Here is a 21,650-nt window from a genome sequence, read left to right as displayed (position 1 = left end):
CAACAGGACACTTATGCAATGTGTGCGTATATCTATGCAGGAAGGAACTGATTGGGAAGAAAATATATACTGGGTGGTGTGTCCGAATAGGCTGGCGCCTCAGGCCACCACTGAATTAATACCATTTGAATTAGTTAGAAGAAAAGCAGCCACGTCGGTCTGACCCACGTGGTTAGGCAGAATTAAGTTTGTGGATTGGGATGAAGGTGCCTCCAGAAATTTACAGGGTAACTTATAGAATTTCGCACAAAAGTGGCGCACGTGGCTGGCGCACAGTGTGCGCGTGCAAATGTCTGCGCCAGCCGCGTGCGCTAAAATCAATATCCGCGCACAGCGTATTCATGAATTTCAGCCTCCAAAACCAGCCGTGGCGCAGAGTGGCGCAGCGACCCTGCAGCTGTGCCAGTTCCGCCCCCAAGAACGCCCTCGCGCAAGGAAAATCCATCAAAATTCCCAATCCATCGCAAAGGGCTGCGCTAACTCTGGACCAGTATACAGGGCTGCCAAACAGCAAACAGCAAGCGGGGAACGTGTATTACTGGGTTGCGCGGAAAGTTCCACACGCGATTTCAGCAGGGTACGTGTATTTCTGGAGTGCGGAGAAGTTCAACACGCGATTACAGCAGGGTACGTGTATTTCAGGGGTGCGCGGGAAGTTCCACACGTGATTCCAGCAGGGTACGTGTATTTCTGGGGTGCAGGGAATTTTTACACGCGATTTCAGCAGGGTACCAGTATTACTGGGGTGCGCGGGAAGTTCCACACGCGATTTCAGCAGGGTACGTGTATTTCTGGGGTGCGGGGAACTTTTACACACGATTTCAGCAGGGTACCTGTATTACTGGGGTGCGCGGGAAGTTACACACGCGATTACAGCAGGGTACGTGTATTACAGGGGTGAGCGGGAAGTCCCACATGCGATTCCAGCAGGGTACGTGTATTTCTGGGGTGCGGGAAAGTTTCACACGCAATTTCAGCAGGGTACCTGTATTAATGGGGCGCGCGGGAAGTTCCACACGCGATTACAGCAGGGTACGTGTATTTCTGGGTTGTGTGGAAGTGTAATACGCAATCACAGCAGGGTACCTGTATTACTGGGGTGCGCGGGAAGTTCCACACGCGATTTCAGCAAGGTGCGTGTCTTACTGGGGTGCGCGGAAAGTTCCACACGCGATTTCAGCAGGGTGCATGTATTACTGGGGTGCGCGGAAAGTTCCACACACGATTTCAGCAAGGTGCGTGTATTACTGGGGTGCGCGGGAAGTTCCACACGCGATAGGCCCTGTGCGAGTGGGGTATGTGTATTTCGGGGGTGCAGGGGAGTCCTACACGTGAATTGGCAGTGTGGGTCCTCCCAGGTGTTCCGTCTACACCCTCCACGGCCCCTGCAGGCAGACCACACCACAGGGGACTACCCTGCACCCCTGGTCATTTCCCGCAGGCAGCCCATCCACCATGGGCATGCCCCCCCAGCCAAGCCACATGTCACCTTGCACTAGTGGTCACCAACGCATGACCCCCTTGAACCCCCACCACACAGCAGTGCAGGGCACCTGCCAGCAGGCACACACTCATCTCCCCCAGCACCCCCACCCCCCAGCAGTGCAGGGCACCTGCCAGCAGGCCCCCACTTATGTCCCCTTGCACCCCCACCCCCCAGCACTGAGGGTCACCTGCCAGCAGGCACACACTCATCTCCCCCAGCACACCCACCCCCAGCAGTGCGGGGCACCTGCCAGCAGGCTCCCACTCATGTACCACTCATGTCCCCCTTGCACCCCCACCCCCCAGCAGTGCAGGGCACCTGCCAACAGGCCCCCACTCATGTCCCCCTGCACCCCCATCCCCCAGCAGTGCAGGGCACCTGCCAGCAGGCCCCCACTCATGTTCCCTTGCACACCCACCCCCCAGCAGTGTGGTGCACCTGCCAACAGGCCCCCACTCATGTCCCCTTGCACCCCCAGCACTGAGGGGCACCTGCCAGCAGGCCCCCACTCATGTTCCCTTGCACCCCCACCCCCAGCAGTGAGGGGCACCTGCCAGCAGGCCCCCACTCATGTCCCCTTGCACACCCACCCCCCAGCAGTGTGGTGCACCTGCCAACAGGCCCCCACTCATGTCCCCTTGCACCCCCAGCCCTGAGGGGCACCTGCCAGCAGGCCCCCACTCATGTTCCCTTGCACCCCCACCCCCCAGCAGTGAGGGGCACCTGCCAGCAGGCCCCCACTCATGTCCCCTTGCACACCCACCCCCCAGCAGTGTGGGGCACCTGCCAGCAGGCCCCCACTCATGTCCCCTTGAACCCCCACCCCCCAGCAGTATGGGGCACCTGCCAGCAGGCCCCCACATATGTCCCACTCATGTCCCCTTGCACCCCCACCCCCCAGCACTGAGGGTCACCTGCCAGCAGGCCCCCACTCATCTCCCCCTGCAACCCCAGCACTGAGGGGCACCTGCCAGCAGGCCCCCACTCATGTCCCCTTGCACCCCAACCCCCCAGCACTGAGGGACACCTGCCAGCAGGCCCCCACTCAGGTCCCACTCATGTCCCCTTGCACCCCCACCCCCCAGTAGTGTGGGGCACCTGCCAGCAGGCCCCCACTCATGTCCCCTTGCACCCCCACCCCCCAGCACTGAGGGGCACCTGCCAGCAGGCCCCCACTCATGTTCCCTTACATACCCACCCCCCAGCAGTGCGAAGCACCTGCCAGCAGGCCCCCACACATGTCCCACTCATGTCCCCTTGCACCCCCACCCCCCAGCAGTGCAGGCCACCTGCCAGCAGGCCCCCACTCATGTCCCCTTGCGCCCCCACCCCCCAGCACTGAGGGTCACCTGCCAGCAGGCCCCCACTCATGTCCTCTTGCACCCCCAGCACTGGGGGCACCTGCCAGCAGGCCCCCACTCATTTCTCCTTGCACACCCAACCCCCAGCAGTGTGGGGCACCTGCCAGCAGGCCCCCACTCATGTCCCCTTGCACCCCCACCCCCAGCAGTGTGGGGCACCTGCCAGCAGGCCCCCACTCATGTCCTACTCATGTCCCCTTGCACCCCCACCCTCCAGCAGTGCAGGGCACCTGCCAGCAGGCCCCCACTCATATCCCCTTGCACCCCCACCCACCAGCACTGAGGGTCACCTGCCAGCAGGCCCCCACTCATGTCCCCTTGCACACCCACCCCCAAGCAGTGCGGGGCACCTGCCAACAGGCCCCGACACATGTCCCCTCCACCCCCACCCCCCAGCAGTGCGGGGCACCTGCCTGCAGGCCCTGACACATGTCCTCCAGCCAACACGTCATCACAATCTAGATCCCTGGCCCTTATGGCCAGCCTCCCCATGCCAAAGACCCACCCAAGTATTGCATCCACCCACATGGAAATGCCAATTACATGATACAACCCCAATGGCAAGTATGTTAATGAACACATGTCCGTCACACACACACAATGGGTGCAAGTGAATCTCAAAACCCATATCATGACATGCATGAAACCAATGAGATAATACCACACATTGAAGTTTGAAGAATTTGTTTTATTAAAAGCAACATGAATGGAATTAAAATCAAACAAACAACAATGGAAATTAAAAAAGAAAAGCTGCATGTCCGTAAAATAATGAAAAACAACTAATCATAATCCAAAGGAAATCTGTCCAAAGTCGCAGTTCCAAAAATGAAATCCAAGTGAAAAACAAAAGTGAAAACCATTGCTCCATGGGGAAATCCAAAAAAAAAACTAGAATCCAACAGTTAACTATATACAGATGAACAATCCAGGGTCCATGATCCTAACTGAAGAAATGAAACCTATCAAAAACTACTACCTAATAAAAAAAACTATATACAAAAATGTGGTCCATTGTCCAAAAGGTCCAAAATAAAGAAAAAACAAAGGAAACCTAACACTAACCTAATAACTATTTACAAGGGCAGCGGGCAAGTCCAACGGCTCACATGTTGATGTTCCGGGCAGGGCATCATCGAACTCCTGCTCGATCTCCCGGAGGCGGTCCTCTTCCATGGCCCCGAGGGTTCGCAGGGACGATGACAACTGGAACTCCAGGTCCCTGCGAATGGCCTCGAGGCACTCGGCCCGCCTCAGGGCCCTACGCATGGAGTTCTCCGCTCTGACCATCGTGAGCCGTGCCTTTTCCGCCCGCTGCCGCTCCGCATCTATCTCATGGCCCAACCGCTGACACACGGAAGACACTTCCCATCCAGGATCCTCCTGCCCTCCGGCCGATGCCTGCCCCTCCGATGATGAAGGCCCCGAGCCATCATGGCTCCCACCTTGCTGCTGCTGTGCCGCTGCCTGTGCCCTGGCTCCTGCTGCCTGCACATCCTCCTCCAGCTGGGGTGCAGTTGTTGAGGTGCCCACCCCTGCTGGACGTCCGACTCCCGACTGTGGCAGGGATGTGTCCTCCACCAGCCTGGCCGCAGGGTCAGATGTAGCGCCACAGGGCACCCAGGTGACACATGGGTGGGAAGATGGCACAGAGGATGACTGGCGCATAGCTAGTCCAGTTGAGGAGGGGGTCGGAACAAGGTCCACAAAACGGAGGAATCCGGCCATGGTGAGCTGTCCCAGTGGGTCAACGCGGTCAACGAGCCATGCGAGAAGACGTGCAGTCTCCTCGTGAAAAGACTGCAGGTCAGCTCGCATGGCACGTTGACGCAACGCTACCCCACCCAGGACAGGCTCAACCCGGTGCCGGATAGCCACATCCGCAGGGAGAGGAAGGCCAGTTGGTGTAAGCCAATCCCCTCCCTGAGAACGGGTCTGGACGTAGGTATCCCTGATGGTGCAAGATGATGCAGTCACAGGATCGGGGACAGGATTATACACAGGCACCTCCGCGGCAGCCTGTGCTGCCTTCTGTCCCTGCCCCTGCACTGCACCACTAGCACCAGTGGAATCCCCACCTCCAGACCCCGTCTCTGTCCCTTGCACGGCCTCCTCCTCCACCAAACCCCCCCCCCAACCTGGATGACTCCATGCCATCTTCCTCCCTTGGACCCTGTGGGGTCTCAGCTGCCCCTTCGGCTGCCGAGGAGTCCAACTCCAATCTCCGCCTCTTGGACCTCCCCTCGGCAGCTGCGACCTGGGACGCGGCACCGGACTCCTCACTCCCCGAAGAGATGACAACCCGGGAGGGGAGCCGGGCCTTGCGTCTCCGGCTGGCCGTGCGATCCCTGCCGCTGTGCTCCACAGCACCTTCTCCGCCCTCTTCATCAGTTGACGCTGCAGACAGGGAGAGATAGGAGACAGGCATCAGGGCACTGTGCAATGGACTCATACACACGACAGTTGTACATGAATGCCATTGTCAAACTTCAGACATGGCATCACAATCCCCAACACACATGTCATTGCAACTCACACACATGAGCTATTCCACAGCCATATTGCAACAGCCAGCACCATCCATACACATACATACAGCATGAGCAGCCAAAGGTGAGCCAGACATCACATGAAACACAGGGAGTGCACTAGACATGCACACACGCCACCACAATTACATGCATGTGTACACCTCCGCCAACTGTCGCAGTGATGAGATCCATGTCACATCTGGCAATCAGTCTTCTACATATCAGTCTCACATGCATCCATGTTGCATCATTGTTGCACCCATGTCAAATACACACACATGTACATGGTGCAGATACATGCAGCTGGAACCAACATCCATGTGTGACACCACAACCATGCCAACTTACATACACAGTAATCAAAACATGTGTGCTCACACATCTGCATTTGGCCTGCATGCTTACCCACACATACACCATCCATGTGTCTCACACATGAAAGGCCTTGCATGTGTCAGCCTCACAGCCCTGTACATACACATCCATACATGGCCCTACAAAACCACATGTACAACCTGCACACTACTGGCACACCACCACACGCACAGCTTCCAATCAGTATGCATGTACACTTACCGCTCGATTCCAGACGGGTCTGCCTCTCATGGACCTGGACGTGGAGCGCTGGGCGTATGCGTTCCAGGACCCTCATCTGATGTTCCGACAGGTGGCCACGGCGCCCCTTAGCATCCGCTGCCTTCAAGAGGCGCCGGGCCTTGTTGAGGGTCCTGGACCTGAAGTCCTCCCAGCGCTTCTTGACATGTTGGAAGTCGCGGACTGCCACCCCCTCCGCGTTGATGGCAGTCACGATGTCCGTCCAGATCCGAGTCCGTCCTTCCTTGTCGGCGTCTGACCTTCCGAAGAGGGCATCATACTGCCCCAGGACTTGCTCCACCAGGGCACCAACTTCGGTGGCAGTGAAGCTGGTGGCCCTCTGCCTCTCTGGCTGGGGGTTGCCAGTGGTGCCAGATGGTGTAGTGCCCGACATGGCAACCCCAGAGGCAGGTGTGGGTGGGCAACTGGGTCCTGGGGCTGGGCTGTGGAGCGATGGAATAGCAGTCGGGAGTCTTCGGTTCCAGCAGGGGTGGTCACAGCAACAGCACCCCGGGCTGACGTGCAGGCAGCAAATGGCAGGGCACGTGGGCAGCAGGCAATCAGGCAGCAGCAGATGGCAGGTGGGAGCGTGCTCGGGGCTCTGGGGGGCAGTAATTCGGCCTTCTGGACAGGAGCGTGGTCTTCTGTGTGCGAACGCGTGGCCAGCTTGATACGGAGTGATTTGGCACGTGAAAATCTAGCACGCCTGCGTGTAATTTGAGGAAAGGCCCTTAGCGCGTCAGCACGCGTATGCGATTTCATTGGACGAAAGGCCCTTGCCGCGTAAGCGCGTCTGTGACGTGCGCGAGCGGGTGTTTCCCTGAACCCGGGTGCATGTTACACGTCCAAAAACTGCACGTCCGAGTGGCAGCTCGTGTAATTGGAGGTTAGGGCCTTAGCGCGTGTACGCGGAAGTGACGTTGGACGTGTGGGCCGGTTCAAAAGGTGCGTGTAGGACGTCATTTCCTTGTATGTGTTTTTCGTGGAGGGCGAGTGGGTGAATTCTGTACTTCTTGTTGGTTCACACGCGATTTACTTCACAGCGTTTCTAGTTCGTACTCCCTGTTACCTCTGACAGCTTTTTTCTAATTTTCTGTTGGGCCTGTTTCCTCAAACAGCGTTCACTTCTTCTTTTGTCCTGTCTCCTCAGACAGTGTACAAGTCTTCTTTTGGCGGGGGTGTTGCCAACGCGCACACGCGCGTATTTTTCACGCTCATTTTTCAGGCAGACGTTGAGTCATGCACGTATTTACCAACTGTGCTTGCCCCGTGTGTCGCGCACCCCTTCAGAGGTCATTGTAGGCTGTGTGTAACACGCGTACGTTCATTTTTGTGTTTCTGGGTGCCACAGCGTAGTGCGGGTTCATTTTGCCACGCACATGGTCTACGAGGGGTTGTGTGCACGTTATTTTCTGTTTTTGTGGTGCCTGTGCGTTGCATGACCCGTCATCTTTCCCCAGGGGTCACATACAGCCTTGCTAGAGCACTAGGGTACGAATTCCATCTAGTACCCTACCCCTTTGACCCCCAATTGCCCAGGACAATAGTTTACTGCAACTCCCATACGCAAAACAACATCAGTGCCATGGTTGGGAGGCGACCAAGCGGTAAGGGTGGCAAAGGTGGCCGAGCCTCAAGAGGTGGCCGTGGTGGGCGCGGTAGGGGACATGGCCGGAATTTGCAGGGTACCCCTAGCCCCCCATGTGTGGAGGACCAGTCAGGGACACCCATGCCCCCCTCCCCACCATAGCTGAGGGAAACGTGGCTGACACCATCTCTGCTCAGCCCTTGTTGGACCGGCCCATTGTGGCACCTGACCTGCAGAGGGTGACTCCCAGGCTGACTTCCAGGTCGCCAAGTCTAGGCCACGTGTGGCAGTGCAAGTTGGTGTCACCAGACCACGTGGATCAGGGGCAGCTATGTCATCTGCTGCCCCGAGTAGGCAGGGTGGGGAGGCTGCAGGTGCAGCTGCAGCTCCATCCACCCCAGCTCTGAATCTCCCAGCCAGGGCAGTGTTGGTCCCAGTCCATCTTGCTAACGTTCCCCCTGACTACGTAACACTTCAGCCAATGCCTGCACCAAGTCCCACGCTCAGTGTGCATTCCCACACTCCAACTACCCAGTCCACCGGTGCTCCTGCCCCTAGTGGCCAGAGCGGCGTAGGCCACTCAGGATCCCCACCACCTTCCAAAAAAAAGAGGAAGAGTGCTTGTCCACTACAGGCTGATACCCCAGACACGGCTACGCAGTCCGGGACGCAAAGGAAGCCTAGCTTCAATGATGCCGAACGTGATGCACTTGTGCAGTATGTGTCCGCACATGACAGCGAAATGTTGATCACTTCAGGGTGCAAGACCACACCTGCTCAACGTCAGGCACACTGGCAGACCGTCGAGGACATCATAAGTGCCCTTGGATTAGTGAGGCGCACAGCTGGTGAGTGCTACAAGCGCTGGAATGACCTTAAGCGCAGGGCAAAGAAAAAGCTGGCCTCAAGTCATGCCGCTACTCTGATGACTGGAGGTGGGTCTCCACAAGAGGACATTGAACTCACTGTACATGAGTCTGTTGCTGGGACCTACGTCACAGAGGAACAGATCCAAGGTGTGGGAGAACTGCCAGATTACGAGGCATTGTCCGGTGAGTGCTCAAGCATGTGTGTGTGATCCATGTGTATGTTGTGTGTGTGAGGGGTTCTGATTGAGTGCCAGGTGAGGGTGTGTGTGCCTGAGTGGTTTGGGTCACCCATATGCTTCGTCCAAAACATTCTGCGCCCCTGGATTTGGATACTACAGTATCCCTTCTGCCCACAGGAGACATTTTGTACAACATCATGGTGGATGGGGGTGCTGGGGGACATGTGTGGGGGCCTGCTGGCAAGTGCCCTGCACTGCTGGGGGTGCTGGGGGACATGAGTGGGGGCCTGCTGGGAGGTGCCCTGCACTGCTGGGGGGTTGGTGTGCGGGGGACATGAGTGGGGGCCTGCTGGCAGGTGCCCTGCACTGCTGGGGGGTGGGGGTGCTGGGGACATGAGTGGGGGCCTGCTGGCAGGTGCCCTGCACTGCTGGGGGTGCAAGGGGACATGAGTGGTACATGAGTGGGGGCCTGCTGGCAGGTGCCCTGCACTGCTGGGGGGTGGGGGTGCAAGGGGACATGAGTGGTACATGAGTGGGGGCCTGCTGGCAGATGCCCTGCACTGCTGGGGGGTGGGGGTGCAAGGGGACATGAGTGGGGGCCTGCTGGTAGGTGCCCTGCACTGCTGGGGGGTGGGGGTGCAAGGGGACATGAGTGGGGGCCTGCTGGCAGGTGCCCTGCACTGCTGGGGGGTGGGGTGCTGGGGGACATGAGTGGGGGCCTGCTGGCAGGTGCCCTGCACTGCTGGGGGTTGGGGGTGCTGGGGGACATGAGTGGGGGCCTGCTGGCAGGTGCACTGCATTGCTGGGGGGTGGGGGTGCTGGGGGACATGAGTGGGGGCCTGCTGGCAGGTGCCCTTCAGTGCTGGTGGGTGGGGGTGCTGGGGAACATGAGTGGGGGCCTCCTGGCAGGTGCCCTGCACTGCTGGGTGGTGGGTGTGCTGAGGGACATGAGTGGGGGCCTGCTGGCAGGTGCCGTGCACTGCTGGGGGGTGGGGCTGCAAGGGGACATGAGTGGGACATGAGTGGGGGCCTGCTGGCAGGTGCCCTGTACTGCTGGGGGGTGGGGGTACAAGGGGACATGAGTGGGACATGAGTGGGGGCCTGCTGGCAGGTGCCCTGCACTGCTGGGGGTGGGAGTGCAAGGGGACATGAGTGGGGGCCTGCTGGCAGGTGCCCCTCAGTGCTGGTGGGTGGGGGTGCTGGGGGACATGAGTGGGGGCCTGCTGGCAGGTGCCCTGCACTGCTGGTGGGTGGGGGTGCTGGGGGACATGAGTGGGACATGAGTGGGGGCTTGCTGGCAGGTGCCCTGCACTGCTGGGGGTGGGTGTGCTGGGGGACATGAGTGGGGGCCTGTTGGCAGGTGTCCTGCACTGCTGGGGGACATGTGTGGGGGCCTGCTGGCAGATGCCCTGCACTGCTGGGGGTGGGGGTGCAAGGGGACATAAGTGGGACATGAGTGGGGGCCTGCTGGCAGGTGCCCTGCACTGCTGGCGGTGGGGGTACAAGGGGACATGAGTGGGACATGAGTGGGGGCCTGCTGGCAGGTGCCCCTCAGTGCTGGTGGGTGGGGGTGCTGGGGGACATGAGTGGGGGCATGCTGGCAGGTGCCCTGCACTGCTGGTGGGTGGGGGTGCTGGGGGACATGAGTGAGGGCCTGCTGGCAGGTGCCCTGCACTGCTGGGGGGTGGGGGTGCAAGGGGACATGAGTGGGACATGAGTGGGGGCCTGTTGACAGGTGCCCTGCACTGCTCGGGGTGGGGGTGCAAGGGGACATGAGTGGGACATGAGTGGGGGCCTGCTGGCAGGTGCCCTGCACTGCTGGGGGGTGGGGGTGCAAGGGGACATGAGTGGGACATGAGTGGGGGCCTGCTGGCAGGTGCCCTGCACTGCTCGGGGTGGGGGTGCAAGGGGACATGAGTGGGGGCCTGCTGGCAGGTGCCCCTCAGTGCTGGTGGGTGGGGGTGCTGGGGGACTTGAGTGGGGGCCTGCTGGCAGGTGCCCTGCACTGCTGGGGGTGGGGGTGCAAGGGGACATGGATGGGGGCCTGCTGGCAGGTGCCCTGCACTGCTGGGGGGTGGGGGTGCTGGGGGACATGAGTGGGGACCTGCTGGCAGGTGCCCTGCACTGCTTGGGGGTGGGGGTTCAAGGGGGACATGAATGGGGGCCTGCTGGCAGGTGCCCTGCACTGCTGGGGGGTGGGGGTATTGGGGGACATGAGTGGGGACCTGCTGGCAGGTGCCCTGCACTGCTGGGGGGTGGGGTTGCTGGGGGACATGAGTGGGGGCCTGCTGGCAGGTGCCCTGCACTGCTGGGGGGTGGGTGTGATGGGGGACATGAGTGGGGGCCTGCTGGCAGGTGCCCTGCACTGCTGGGGGGTAGGGGTGCTGGGGGACATGAGTGGGGGACTGCTGGCAGGTGCCCTGCACTGCTGGGGGGTGGGGGTGCAAGGGGACATGAGTGGGACATGAATGGGGGCCTGCTGGCAGGTGCCCTGCACTGCTGGGGGGTGGGGGTGCAAGGGGATATGTGGGGGCCTGCTGGCAGGTGCCCTGCACTGCTGGGGGGTGGGGGTGCAAGGGGACATGAGTGGGGGCCTGCTGGCAGGTACCCTGCACTGCTGGGGGGTGGGGGTGGAGGGGGTCATGCGTTGGTGATCAGTAGTGCAAGCTGACATGTGGCTTGCCTGGGGGGCATGCCCATGGTGGATGGGCTGCCTGCGGGACATGAAGTCCCCTGTGGTGTGGGCTGCCTGCAGGGGCCGTGGAGGGTGTAGCGGGAACACCTGGGAGGACCCACACTGCCAATTCACGTGTAGGACTCACCTGCACCCCAGATATACACGTACCCCACTCGCAGAGGGCCTGTTGCGTGTGATAATTCCTGCGCACCCCCGAAATTCACGTACCCCGCTCGACCAAGGCCAATCGCGTGAGAAACTTCCCGCGCACGCCAGATTTACACGTACCCAGGCCAATCGCATGTGAAACTTCACGCGAACCCCAGGAATACACGCACCCCACTCGCACAGGGCCTATCGTGTGTGAGACTTCCCGTGAACCCGAGATTCACACGTACCCAGGCCAATTGCGTGTGCAACTTCACGCGAACCCCAGGAATACACGCAACCCACTCGCACAGGGCCTATCGCGTTTGAAACTTCCCGCAAACCCCAGGAATACACGTATCCCGCTCCCCCAGGCACGATCGCGTGTAGAACTTCACGCGCACCCCTGAAATACACGTACCCCGCACCCCCCAGGCCCGATCGCGTGTAAAACTTCCCGCGCACACACAAAATGCACGCACAAGCTAATTTTTCACACAGCGGGTGTCGCTGTTTGTCGCGTACCCCTTTGCACGTCATTTGTCCTAGGGGGCCACAGTATGGGACATTCATCAGAGCTGTATATTTGTGCTTTTTGTTAGCGCACATTTTGGCGCACATTTTTTCCAGCGCAGGGACGCTACCGCCTGCCTTCGTGTGGCGGACGGGTTTGGGTCAGTGCGCGTCTTTGCCCGTGCGCTGGTTTGCCTTATTCGATTCCATGAATACGTGTTGTAGGCGAGCGTGTGGGCGTTCCACGCACTTGCCTCCTGTACTTCCCCCGTGACGCCCACATTTTCACGAATTGTTCCCCATTCCGAGTGTTACGCCCCGTGTTCCGCCTACTTTTGTTATGTGCGCCGCGCTATGTGCGCTTTCGCTGTGGCCTTAGCGCACGCTGTTAGATGACCTGTGCGCCGGCATGCGCCGCGCACTTTTTCAGCGCACATCCCTGATTTTACTCGCGCACGGACTTCCATGAATTGATGTGCGCTGGTTTCCCTGCGATATTCGCACTTGCACTGCGATTTTCGCTCTTTCACTGCGAATCGCACGTTTTCGCACGCTTGCGCCGAAATTTTCGGCGCACATTAATTCCATGAATCGGCCTGTTAGTGTTATCCAAGTGTGAAGGTGTGAAGGAGAGGTGTGATTGTGAGAAGGCCCACCGCAGCAGAATGGAAGAAGGGGGGACAGAGTGGGTACGCAGACTGTGTGGGGTGGTGAAGGGTAAGAGTAAGTTCTCAGGACCATCGCGTGTGAGTACAGTGATAGATGATGCTGTGATTCTCGAAGACGGCAGGACTTCGTACAAAGGTTCTGTTGTGGGGAAGTCTGCACATTGAGTAGGTAATTGTGAAGGAGGGAAGTGTGTTATATGTTTATCTTTGTATTCTACATATTCAAATGTGTTTATTTGCTTTCAAGTCTACAGTTCACAGCCCAGCCCGCTACATTTCTAGGAGAAATGTAGCATAGACCTTACTGCAGACATCCATTAACTGGCCGATCATTATTTGCTACCTCTCTCGAACCCTTCTTAAAAATTGCTACAGTGTGGGCATTATGCCATTCATTTGGCATTACATATGTCGTATTTATCTTGTTATACAATATACTTGAGGTATCCGCCCATAGGAAAGTATTTCCTTTAAGGACTTTAGTAGTGTCAGGCTGAGATCCTGGTGTCTGCGGAAGCTGCTGAGCCCCCGACAATCCACCCAAAATGTGGCACTCTGAGCTGATACTATAAACTGCTCAGTTTACCTCACTTCCAGGGGAAAGGGGGTAGGGACAAATTAACAAACACCAGGCTGGAAGCTATTAACTAGCTGGTTCTTCACCTGTAGTAAAAACATAAACATATATACACTTTGTTATTCATTGAGTACTATACTAACCTTAATTCTCAATATCCTTTACCAAAAAAAAGTAAAAACCATACCTGGAACTTCTCTAAAGAATGCCCAGAGAAGTGATAAGCTGACTAGACTTCCTTACTAGTTGACTTGAATCTCAATGATCATTCAGCCTTCTCTGTAGGTCCATGAATGCGAAATTAACTTTGCAGCTATCTTCTAAAAACTCAAGTAGCTTGAACAAAGTCTTAGGTTCATTAAAAGTAAATGGAAGTTCTAGTGTTTCTGGAAAGTTCTTATATTTCTTATTAACTGCCTTTGAAACTTGCGACGAAAAATTTCACGTGGAAATATCTTGCACACGCATAAAAATCCAAATTGAGTGTAGAACGTACACGCGCTGAAAACCAAACCGCGGAAAAATGCACACGCGCTTATTCAAGGAGCGAGTAAAAAGCACACGCGATAATGTCCATTACGCGGGAAAAATACACACGGCCTTTATCCAAGTAGCGAATAAACACACACGCGCTGAAGTCTAAACCGCGGGAAAAATCCACACGCGCTTATCCAAGGAGCGAGTAAACGCACACTCGCTGAAGTTTAAACCGCGGGAAAGATCCACACGCGCTTATCCAAGGAGCGAGTAAAAAGCACACGCGATAATTTCCATTCCGCGGGAAAAATACACACGCGCTTTATCCAAGTAACGAATAAACGCACACGCGCTGAAGTCTAAACCGCGGGAAAAATCCACACGCGCTTATCCAAGGAGCGAGTAAACGCACACGCGCTGAAAACCAACCGCGGGTAGAAAAACACACGCGCTATAGTATCACGTGACACAAAAGAGCTTGTGCTAGATTCTCAAGCGAAGACTTTCACGCGCAGGCTTCTGTTAACGGAAAACCATGCGCTGAATAGAAATAACGTAGCGTAGCAAAGAAAAACAAACGATAGCACTACCGTTCTATTAAATGTCTTCATATGAGCTTGAAAATCAATTTAACTCTTCAACAAGAACATTAGATAAAGAGTTTTGAGTTTTAAAAGAACTTATCTTGTGAAGAGTCTTGGAAACTTATTTTCTTAGGCAACTTGAAATCTTCTTACTCCTGTCCTGTGCCAAAACGAACTCCATAAAGATTCCTGCTTACTTTCCAAAGAAGCCGCTCGACTGCTTGAAACTTGAAACCCCTGAACAAGTTAAGCAGGAGCAGCTTAGTACACGACCTCTCAGCTGGGCAAAGACGATGAAAGGCAGTTTAGAATGTTCACTGTCTTCCCTATAAACAATCATCAGCCAATTAGAATTTAGACTGAGGACCTCCATCTTGGCTTGGGGCGTTCTCCATAGACTGCAATGAATGTTAAGGGCAAAATTGGCTGTTTTAAAATTAAACTCCATAAAAACTTCCCAAAACCTTTCTATACTAAATCTCCCCAGACCCAATGTAATTGAGAATATGCCACTGTAACCTGACAGTACCTGACAAGTAGGTATAGTAGATATGCCATCTGGACCAGCTGCGCAAGAATGTTTAAATGCCTAATTTGGTCCACAATGTTCTCTTTAGCAATCCTTAACCTCCTTTATGGGTTAGACTCCAATACCACCTGTAGTGTTGGATCACTTGGACCTTTTTATCTGTCCCCTCTATTGAATTTACACAGGCCCAAAATAAAACTGAACTCTTGGATTTTAATATGTTCAGCATATGTTGACCATCTCTTGTTAATAATGTTCTTTTATGTTGTTTTAACCAAGGTTTATAATTTGGCTATATAATGATCTTTTTATGGCTTACTAGGGCCTCATCACCCCTCCAGATTTTATTGAGTGATTTTATCGCCCATCTTAATTCACTTTTTTAAATTTTTCACCAGTTTGTCAAATACATGAATATGCCTCTTGCTTGCTAACGCTTTATTAACAAGGATAGTCTTTGTTGCATCGTCCCAGAAGGAGTCAAGGAATCTCACGAAGGAATCAGGTTTACAAATTGGCAGCTTATCAGTCCTAAATAAGGTATCCTATTTAATCCTGATTGTCCAGTTAATTTTCCTATTGATCAACAGTTTCTTTAACAATCACATACCTTGAGGGTTCACCATAAGATTAATGGGCCCCTTTTTATATATTACTTTCTCAACATCATTATCTATTGTAAGATGTAGTATCCCATAGTCACTCTCTTCTGTCTTTAAACAATATCATATGGCTATGTTGCATGAATAACTGCCTAGTATCATATATATAATCTAATACGGGGCAGGCATTTTCACTATACCATGTTGGCACTGCAGGGATATCCCCCCAAATATTCCTGTTTACTCTATGTATATTTCAGCAGTCCATTGTCTCAGTCCATCTGGACCCTTGGGTATATTGTTTTCTTATATAGTGTAGGGATCTTATTCTTTCTCTTATGATTTGCTGAGGATTTAGCAATTATGAATTTGTGCTTATCTATACATATACAATTACAGTCTCCCATTAAAATACCATGGTTTGTACAATCTCTTTCAAACCATGAGGATAAGATACTGAATAAATTATCCAGAAACTGAACCTCTGCCTTAGATCCATTTCTGCAACATTTGCTTTTAATATGCAACTCAATTTCCAATTCTTTTGGCCAATTAGGGACTTAGGGACATGGCCAGTAAGCACTCAAATGTATCCCACCAAACCTTTGTCAATATATCTATCTCATTATTAACAGTGACAAGAAGGCCTCCATAAGGACACCCTTTTTGCTTTTTGACTCAAGGTTGAGAAGCCATCCATCAGTTTTTCCATGTATCAGGTGTCTTAGACACATACGAAGTAAAAGTTTGTTAAATCGAGGCAAGAGGAGATCAGTTCCTGGATACTATCATATCCTCTTGAATTCCACAAGAACATGTTTTACTTATTCCCAGCTAAAGCTTCCTTGGTTCTCATTTAAGCTTGTCCATTGTGGGAAGGCTCCCGGAAGCCATGACCAGTCCACAGTCCTATCTACTTGCTTGACAACATCTGACGGAACTAATCTGACCCCTTTTGTCTCACCTTATATTTTTATTTGCAGGTTTTCTCCTCATTTTTTAAACTTTATACAAGGCTCATAATCATTTTGCCCATTCGACCCTTTCACCGAACCTTTAATCGAATTTGACGTTACATAGAACACATCATAGCCCTTTTTAATTAGGCTTTAGGCCACCTCCTGAATTAGTGTAACTATTAATTTTGAAGGAATATGTAGTCCTACTAAGTTTGCATTTGTCACTTACAAAAATTCCATCTGGGCTACATCCTCCATTGTAACTCTTAATTGTGGAATTTCTGAGAATAATGATAGAACTTTTGAACAGTTAACAGGGCCCTCATTGTTTAAAGGAAATAACACTGCTAGACCTATCTTATCTAACCCCGTTCTGGCTTTCACTTATGTTTGTTCAGGAAGTTTGTTTTTATGTGATTGTCCGCACCATCATGCCTCCGGGTCCATTGTACGCACTATAAATTCAATAAAGTAAAGTAAAGAGTCATTCCAAGTCCTTTGAAAGAGCGATGGTGGAATAGTTCTCTCTCTTTGTTGATTAAGGCCTCTTTCTGCCTTTTTTGTAGTAAATTCCCTTCTAATCGAAGGAACTGATTCTTCCTGTGATCTTGTTATTATATCGGAACGGTTTTTAGCTAGTTGACCCAGACCCAAGTTTTCCACTGTCATTTGAACAACGAATACATATCGGGATGATTGGGGTTCCAAAGATTCATCATTACATTGCAACACAATCTGGACTTCAGGACATTGCTTTTTTGTATGCCTTTTCTTGGGGTTTATGTTTTTCTTTTTCCACTATGTGGTGATGTGTCTAAAATGTGGGCAGAGGTTTGTGCTTTGTTATTTTTAATGCCTGAAAAAATCTATTAGAACTCTGTAGTTTTCTTACATTTTGACACATTTTCTTTCTTATTGATTCTTGATGGGCTACTTTCCAATCGTTCTTCTGGGGACGCAAGAGCCTGGTTGATATTCCTAACCTTCCTCAGATATTTTGATTTTCAAATAACTCAGCCCCACACACAACCAATAATTCTGAAGTTATGGAAAATATTTCATTGTCTCCAGGAACTTATTTCTCAGTAGGTTTTTTGCTCTTAACATACTCGTCTCTGGGATGGTTTATTTTCAAGGTTTTTAATGATAGACTCCAAAACCAGGTTCAGAGCCTGGATTGATGGTACTCCCAGAGTATCTGGTACGAACTCTGTGTGTAGTGGACTGAGAATGTGTCTCACATCTTTTAGACTCATTGAATATCGACAGGCTTCCATCTAAATATGGAGCCATCACTTCTCTTACTGGGGAGACCAATTTTAACAAGTCTGGTGAGACGACTATTCATTGCAAGTCACTCAGCATTGCTTTGTGTTAATTTTCTAAATTAAGACATGCATCTAAAAACGTATTCCACCCCTCAAGTTCAAGGCCTTTGGGTATTCCATCAGGCAAGTGACTCATTTGGGTTCAAATCAGTACTGGACCCTTTTCTCTCAACCCGGGGTCACTTGGAAGTAAAGGGGTTTATTCTGTCCTTTTCCAAGTTACCATTTTGTCAGAGGGATCACAGTTTGGCTAAAGGCATTTGGCACATCAGATAGGGATTGTGAGAAGCCCAACGATCTTCCTGGGCTAGGACCTTTAGAAGGGTGGCACATCTTTGCTGAGAAAAATTCAGTAATTTAATTTGTGGATGCTATTATTCCCTGTTGGTCAATCAGGGTATCCATTTTCATCCAGTGCCCGCCCCCCACCATTCCATTTACTCCTAAAGTTGTACATAGGTATTCACTTATCTTTACCTGCAAACAAAGAGTCGGGAACTCTATTCGGTGCTGGCTCACTACACCTCCTCCAGAAAGCCACCATGCCAATCTATCCAATATCTAGCGCTAAAGCTAAGCAACTTTAGGTTGAGAATTAAAACAATTGGAAACAAAGTCTTACAGTCATCTGGAAACTCTTCAACGCCAGATTTCTATCAATCACTGGTTATGTACAGTGCTCTGGTGTCCTCCGGCCGCACTTTAGTGTGCACTTGGCCGTGCATCCTTCAGCCTTTTATCACAATCAGCTGGTGCTGGGCTGGAACCCCAAAGCACTCTGCTTCCACAATCGTTCGTAGTCCTCAGACCGATAAATACACCACTGCTGGCTGCACTTTTCTGCACACTTGTCAACACTAACGTGATCGCAAAATCTAACCAATTCATTTATAACTAAATTGAGTGTTGAGATGGAGGTAAGACCCAAGTTGGAGGGGTCTTGGGGTCTAACAGACAAACGAGGAGAAACAACAGATATACTGCATTATAGCCCTGAGACAGTTTCTCTTAGAATAAGGAAGATGCATACACCAAAACCCCCCAAGATTCATTCTGCTGCCGTGTGTCATGCCGAGCAAAAGATTCCTTATTCAGGTGACAAGTGCTTTCAGTAATATCAGGTGAGTTAAGGAGCAAAATAAGAGATTTGGAGCAGGAAAGGCCTGTATATTACTAAGAAATGGCGGCACCTGTCTCTGGGTAGACAGAATTAGAAGGGTACTCTGAAAAACCTCCCCAAAAGCACACATGGTGATTTCTTTGGGGGAAAAGTAGTCTGTAATTCTTGTGTTGACCAGTTTAGTCATTTCCTGGAAACATTGATCCAGGGTTAGCCGCGGGCCTGGAGCTATCAAGAATTTCCAGGGAAAGAGAGGGAGACCTGGATAAAGATGTTAAAAGAAGCATAGATTTACTACGAAGATTATTAATCTTCCTTTAATTGGGAACACAGGGAAGAAGGAAACAGAAGTACAAACGAAGTAATACGAGGGAAACAAAAAGCTGTTAATATCACTCACACAAGAGTCCTGCTGGCTCCGAACTGCTGCAAATGCACTTTGGTATTGTACTTAGCGTGGCATGGTAGTTTAAATTTGTACCATTTAAATTTGTACAGGGCTTGGGCACTATAGAAATCAAAATAAAAAATAAGCACAAAGTACATTCTAACACTCTCGCAATAATTTCAACACATTTTTAGTGGCCACAGAAAGCATCTGCTGCAACTGTACTTTGGCATTGCACTTTACACCAAAGACATTTGCATTTCCTCTCCCCCTGATTACTTCCCATAGTTTCCTGAAACCCTCCTTTCTGCCACTGGTGTTCCCTAATATACCCGCTATTGGACACCTAGGTCATCGCAATGGCATCTACACAATACATAAAATGGTACATTCTGTTTCTGTAAATTCCTTCAAATGAACAGTTAAGCAATAAGCAGTACATAATAAAAGTAAGAAACAGGAAGATTTGCAAACTTCATATAGCTCCTTACTCCGCCATTTGGGTCATCTCCTTTATGGCATCAATAGCCCCTGGAAGTGGTTCCATGTCTGTAAAAAATTTGGCAGTTGTGTAAATGCCGACCATTTTCTCCTGAAATTCAAAGAAAACATAATTTTACCAGCTAGTAATGTAACCTATGTTCTCTTAGTAATAACCCCCTCCCTCCATTTACACTAGAGCACCATCATAGTTGATTTGATGCCAATCATCTCTAATGGGGATATGCCTGTTCAGACTTGGTTAGAAATATATATGCAACACTTCGCTATGAGTGACCCGATCAGAGTGTACTAGTAAGGTACAGCCATAGCGTTGTTGGTGCCCTGAGGAAGTTTTCTCTACAGAGATCTGGCATGCCTCCGATTAACACCCATCTGTTAAAAATGAAATTTTAAAGTCCTTTTATGGGTGACTATGCATTCTGCTGCTTTTGAATTTTGTGCCACAGCTGTGAGGATTTTTGAAGCAAATCTTTCCGATTAACAAAAGGCGCACAACCATCTCTGTTGTACCACAAGAATCTAGCCTCTCCCACCTCCTGTTTTAACATATTCAGATCTACAACCCTGTCAGAAACAGTATCGCAAGCACCCCAATTAAGCCAGCCTCGCTACTCGCTACACTTAGACCCTTAACTTAGTTAATGATCCATTACTGACAGGACTGGCCACCCGCCCATGGAGTATAACCTCATTCTGTGCTGCCTTATTTTGCACTAGGCCGTGCCTAGATCTGCAATGATCCCTGTGACTCCTTATAGCAGAGCATGACACAATATATTCAATAACGTTGACCATGCCATACTTGGATTACCGTCATGGCTCCATTGTAGGGCTACAAAGTGATACACCATGCCACGCTAAGCTGCAACAAACTGAGGTACAGTATGCCACAAGGACTAACCTAAAATGGGTGAGAGATGCAATGTCAACAAACTTTACTTTATTATGTGAGATCTGCAATTTTGTTGTATTGCTAACTCTCCACCTGCTACCCTAACCAAAATCACCAAACTATAACACGCTCCACCTGCTTACATCCCCAGACAAAAAGCATCACACAAATCAAGCACTTGCAAAATCTCCAGTACTCTACTGCCCAATCTTGCTACTTACTATAAACTAGACTATCAATCAAACATACTTTATTCAAAAAAATCTAAAATTCTTCATCACAAGCTTACACAAAATGCTAAATCACAATTTGATAAAAACTCAAAAATAAAACAGTTTACAAATCCAATACTAGACCCATGATTACGTTAATATAAACAGAGGATTCATCATAAAACATCTAAACAAATGATACATAAACAATATTTGTACACAGCAGCCTTATGATCCTTGTTTATTTCCTGATCTATCTTCTGAGATATACAGAAAATCCTGTGAACATATCCGTCAATATGAAAAAATAAGATTATGTTGCACAAGCCTGGTGAATACAAATCCATCTAAAAGTAGGCAGTATACGTTTTCCCTGAAATTGGCAAAGTGAGGCATTAAGTGCATTGAATTCCTATCCACAAGACTACTAGACAGCAATTAATATAGTCAATTAAATAGCCCAGGATGCACCCTACTTTTAAAGCCATATGTATATGCAGAATTAGACATGCACAGTAGATAGCAAAGAAACATAATTATTCTTTGCTTTAATTGAGCAGGTGCCATACACCTCACTTATGTTCCATAGGAGACCACTGGGAGGGACCTAGCCTTATATATTGTGGCCAGTGGCATGAATGATATATGATATGATATGTCATTTGTAACGTCGCCTATACACAAGAGTTTCAAGGCGCGACGAGGCAGGGAGGGGGGAACAAGGGGAAGACAGACAACGATCCTACTAGGCCAGGTGTCATTTAGATCGCGCAAGTGCAGCGGTAGGGGGAAGGGAAAAAGTGCAAGAGGAAGGGGAGAGGGGAAGTGCAGTACAAGGTAAGTAGAATAAAATAATATATAGGGC

The 21,650-nt window shown here is 51.5% G+C and overlaps 1 protein-coding gene across 1 annotated transcript in view; it reads right to left on the bottom strand.

Annotated features, from left to right (window-relative positions):
• NT5C (5', 3'-nucleotidase, cytosolic) overlaps window positions 1–21,650 on the bottom strand; it is a 696,063-nt gene that overhangs the window by 232,578 nt on the left and 441,835 nt on the right. Inside the window, exon 2 of the mRNA XM_069654827.1 lies at window positions 19,669–19,769. Coding sequence (XP_069510928.1) covers window positions 19,669–19,769 — 101 coding nt within the window. The remainder of the gene's footprint in view (window positions 1–19,668; window positions 19,770–21,650) is intronic.

Source organism: Ambystoma mexicanum, chromosome 3q (genome assembly GCF_040938575.1).
Source record: "Ambystoma mexicanum isolate Mex_15411 chromosome 3q, UKY_AmexF1_1, whole genome shotgun sequence".
Classification (NCBI taxonomy): domain Eukaryota; kingdom Metazoa; phylum Chordata; class Amphibia; order Caudata; family Ambystomatidae; genus Ambystoma; species Ambystoma mexicanum.
Note: the sequence above shows the minus strand (reverse complement) of the source record. Positions and strands in the feature narration are given on the sequence as shown.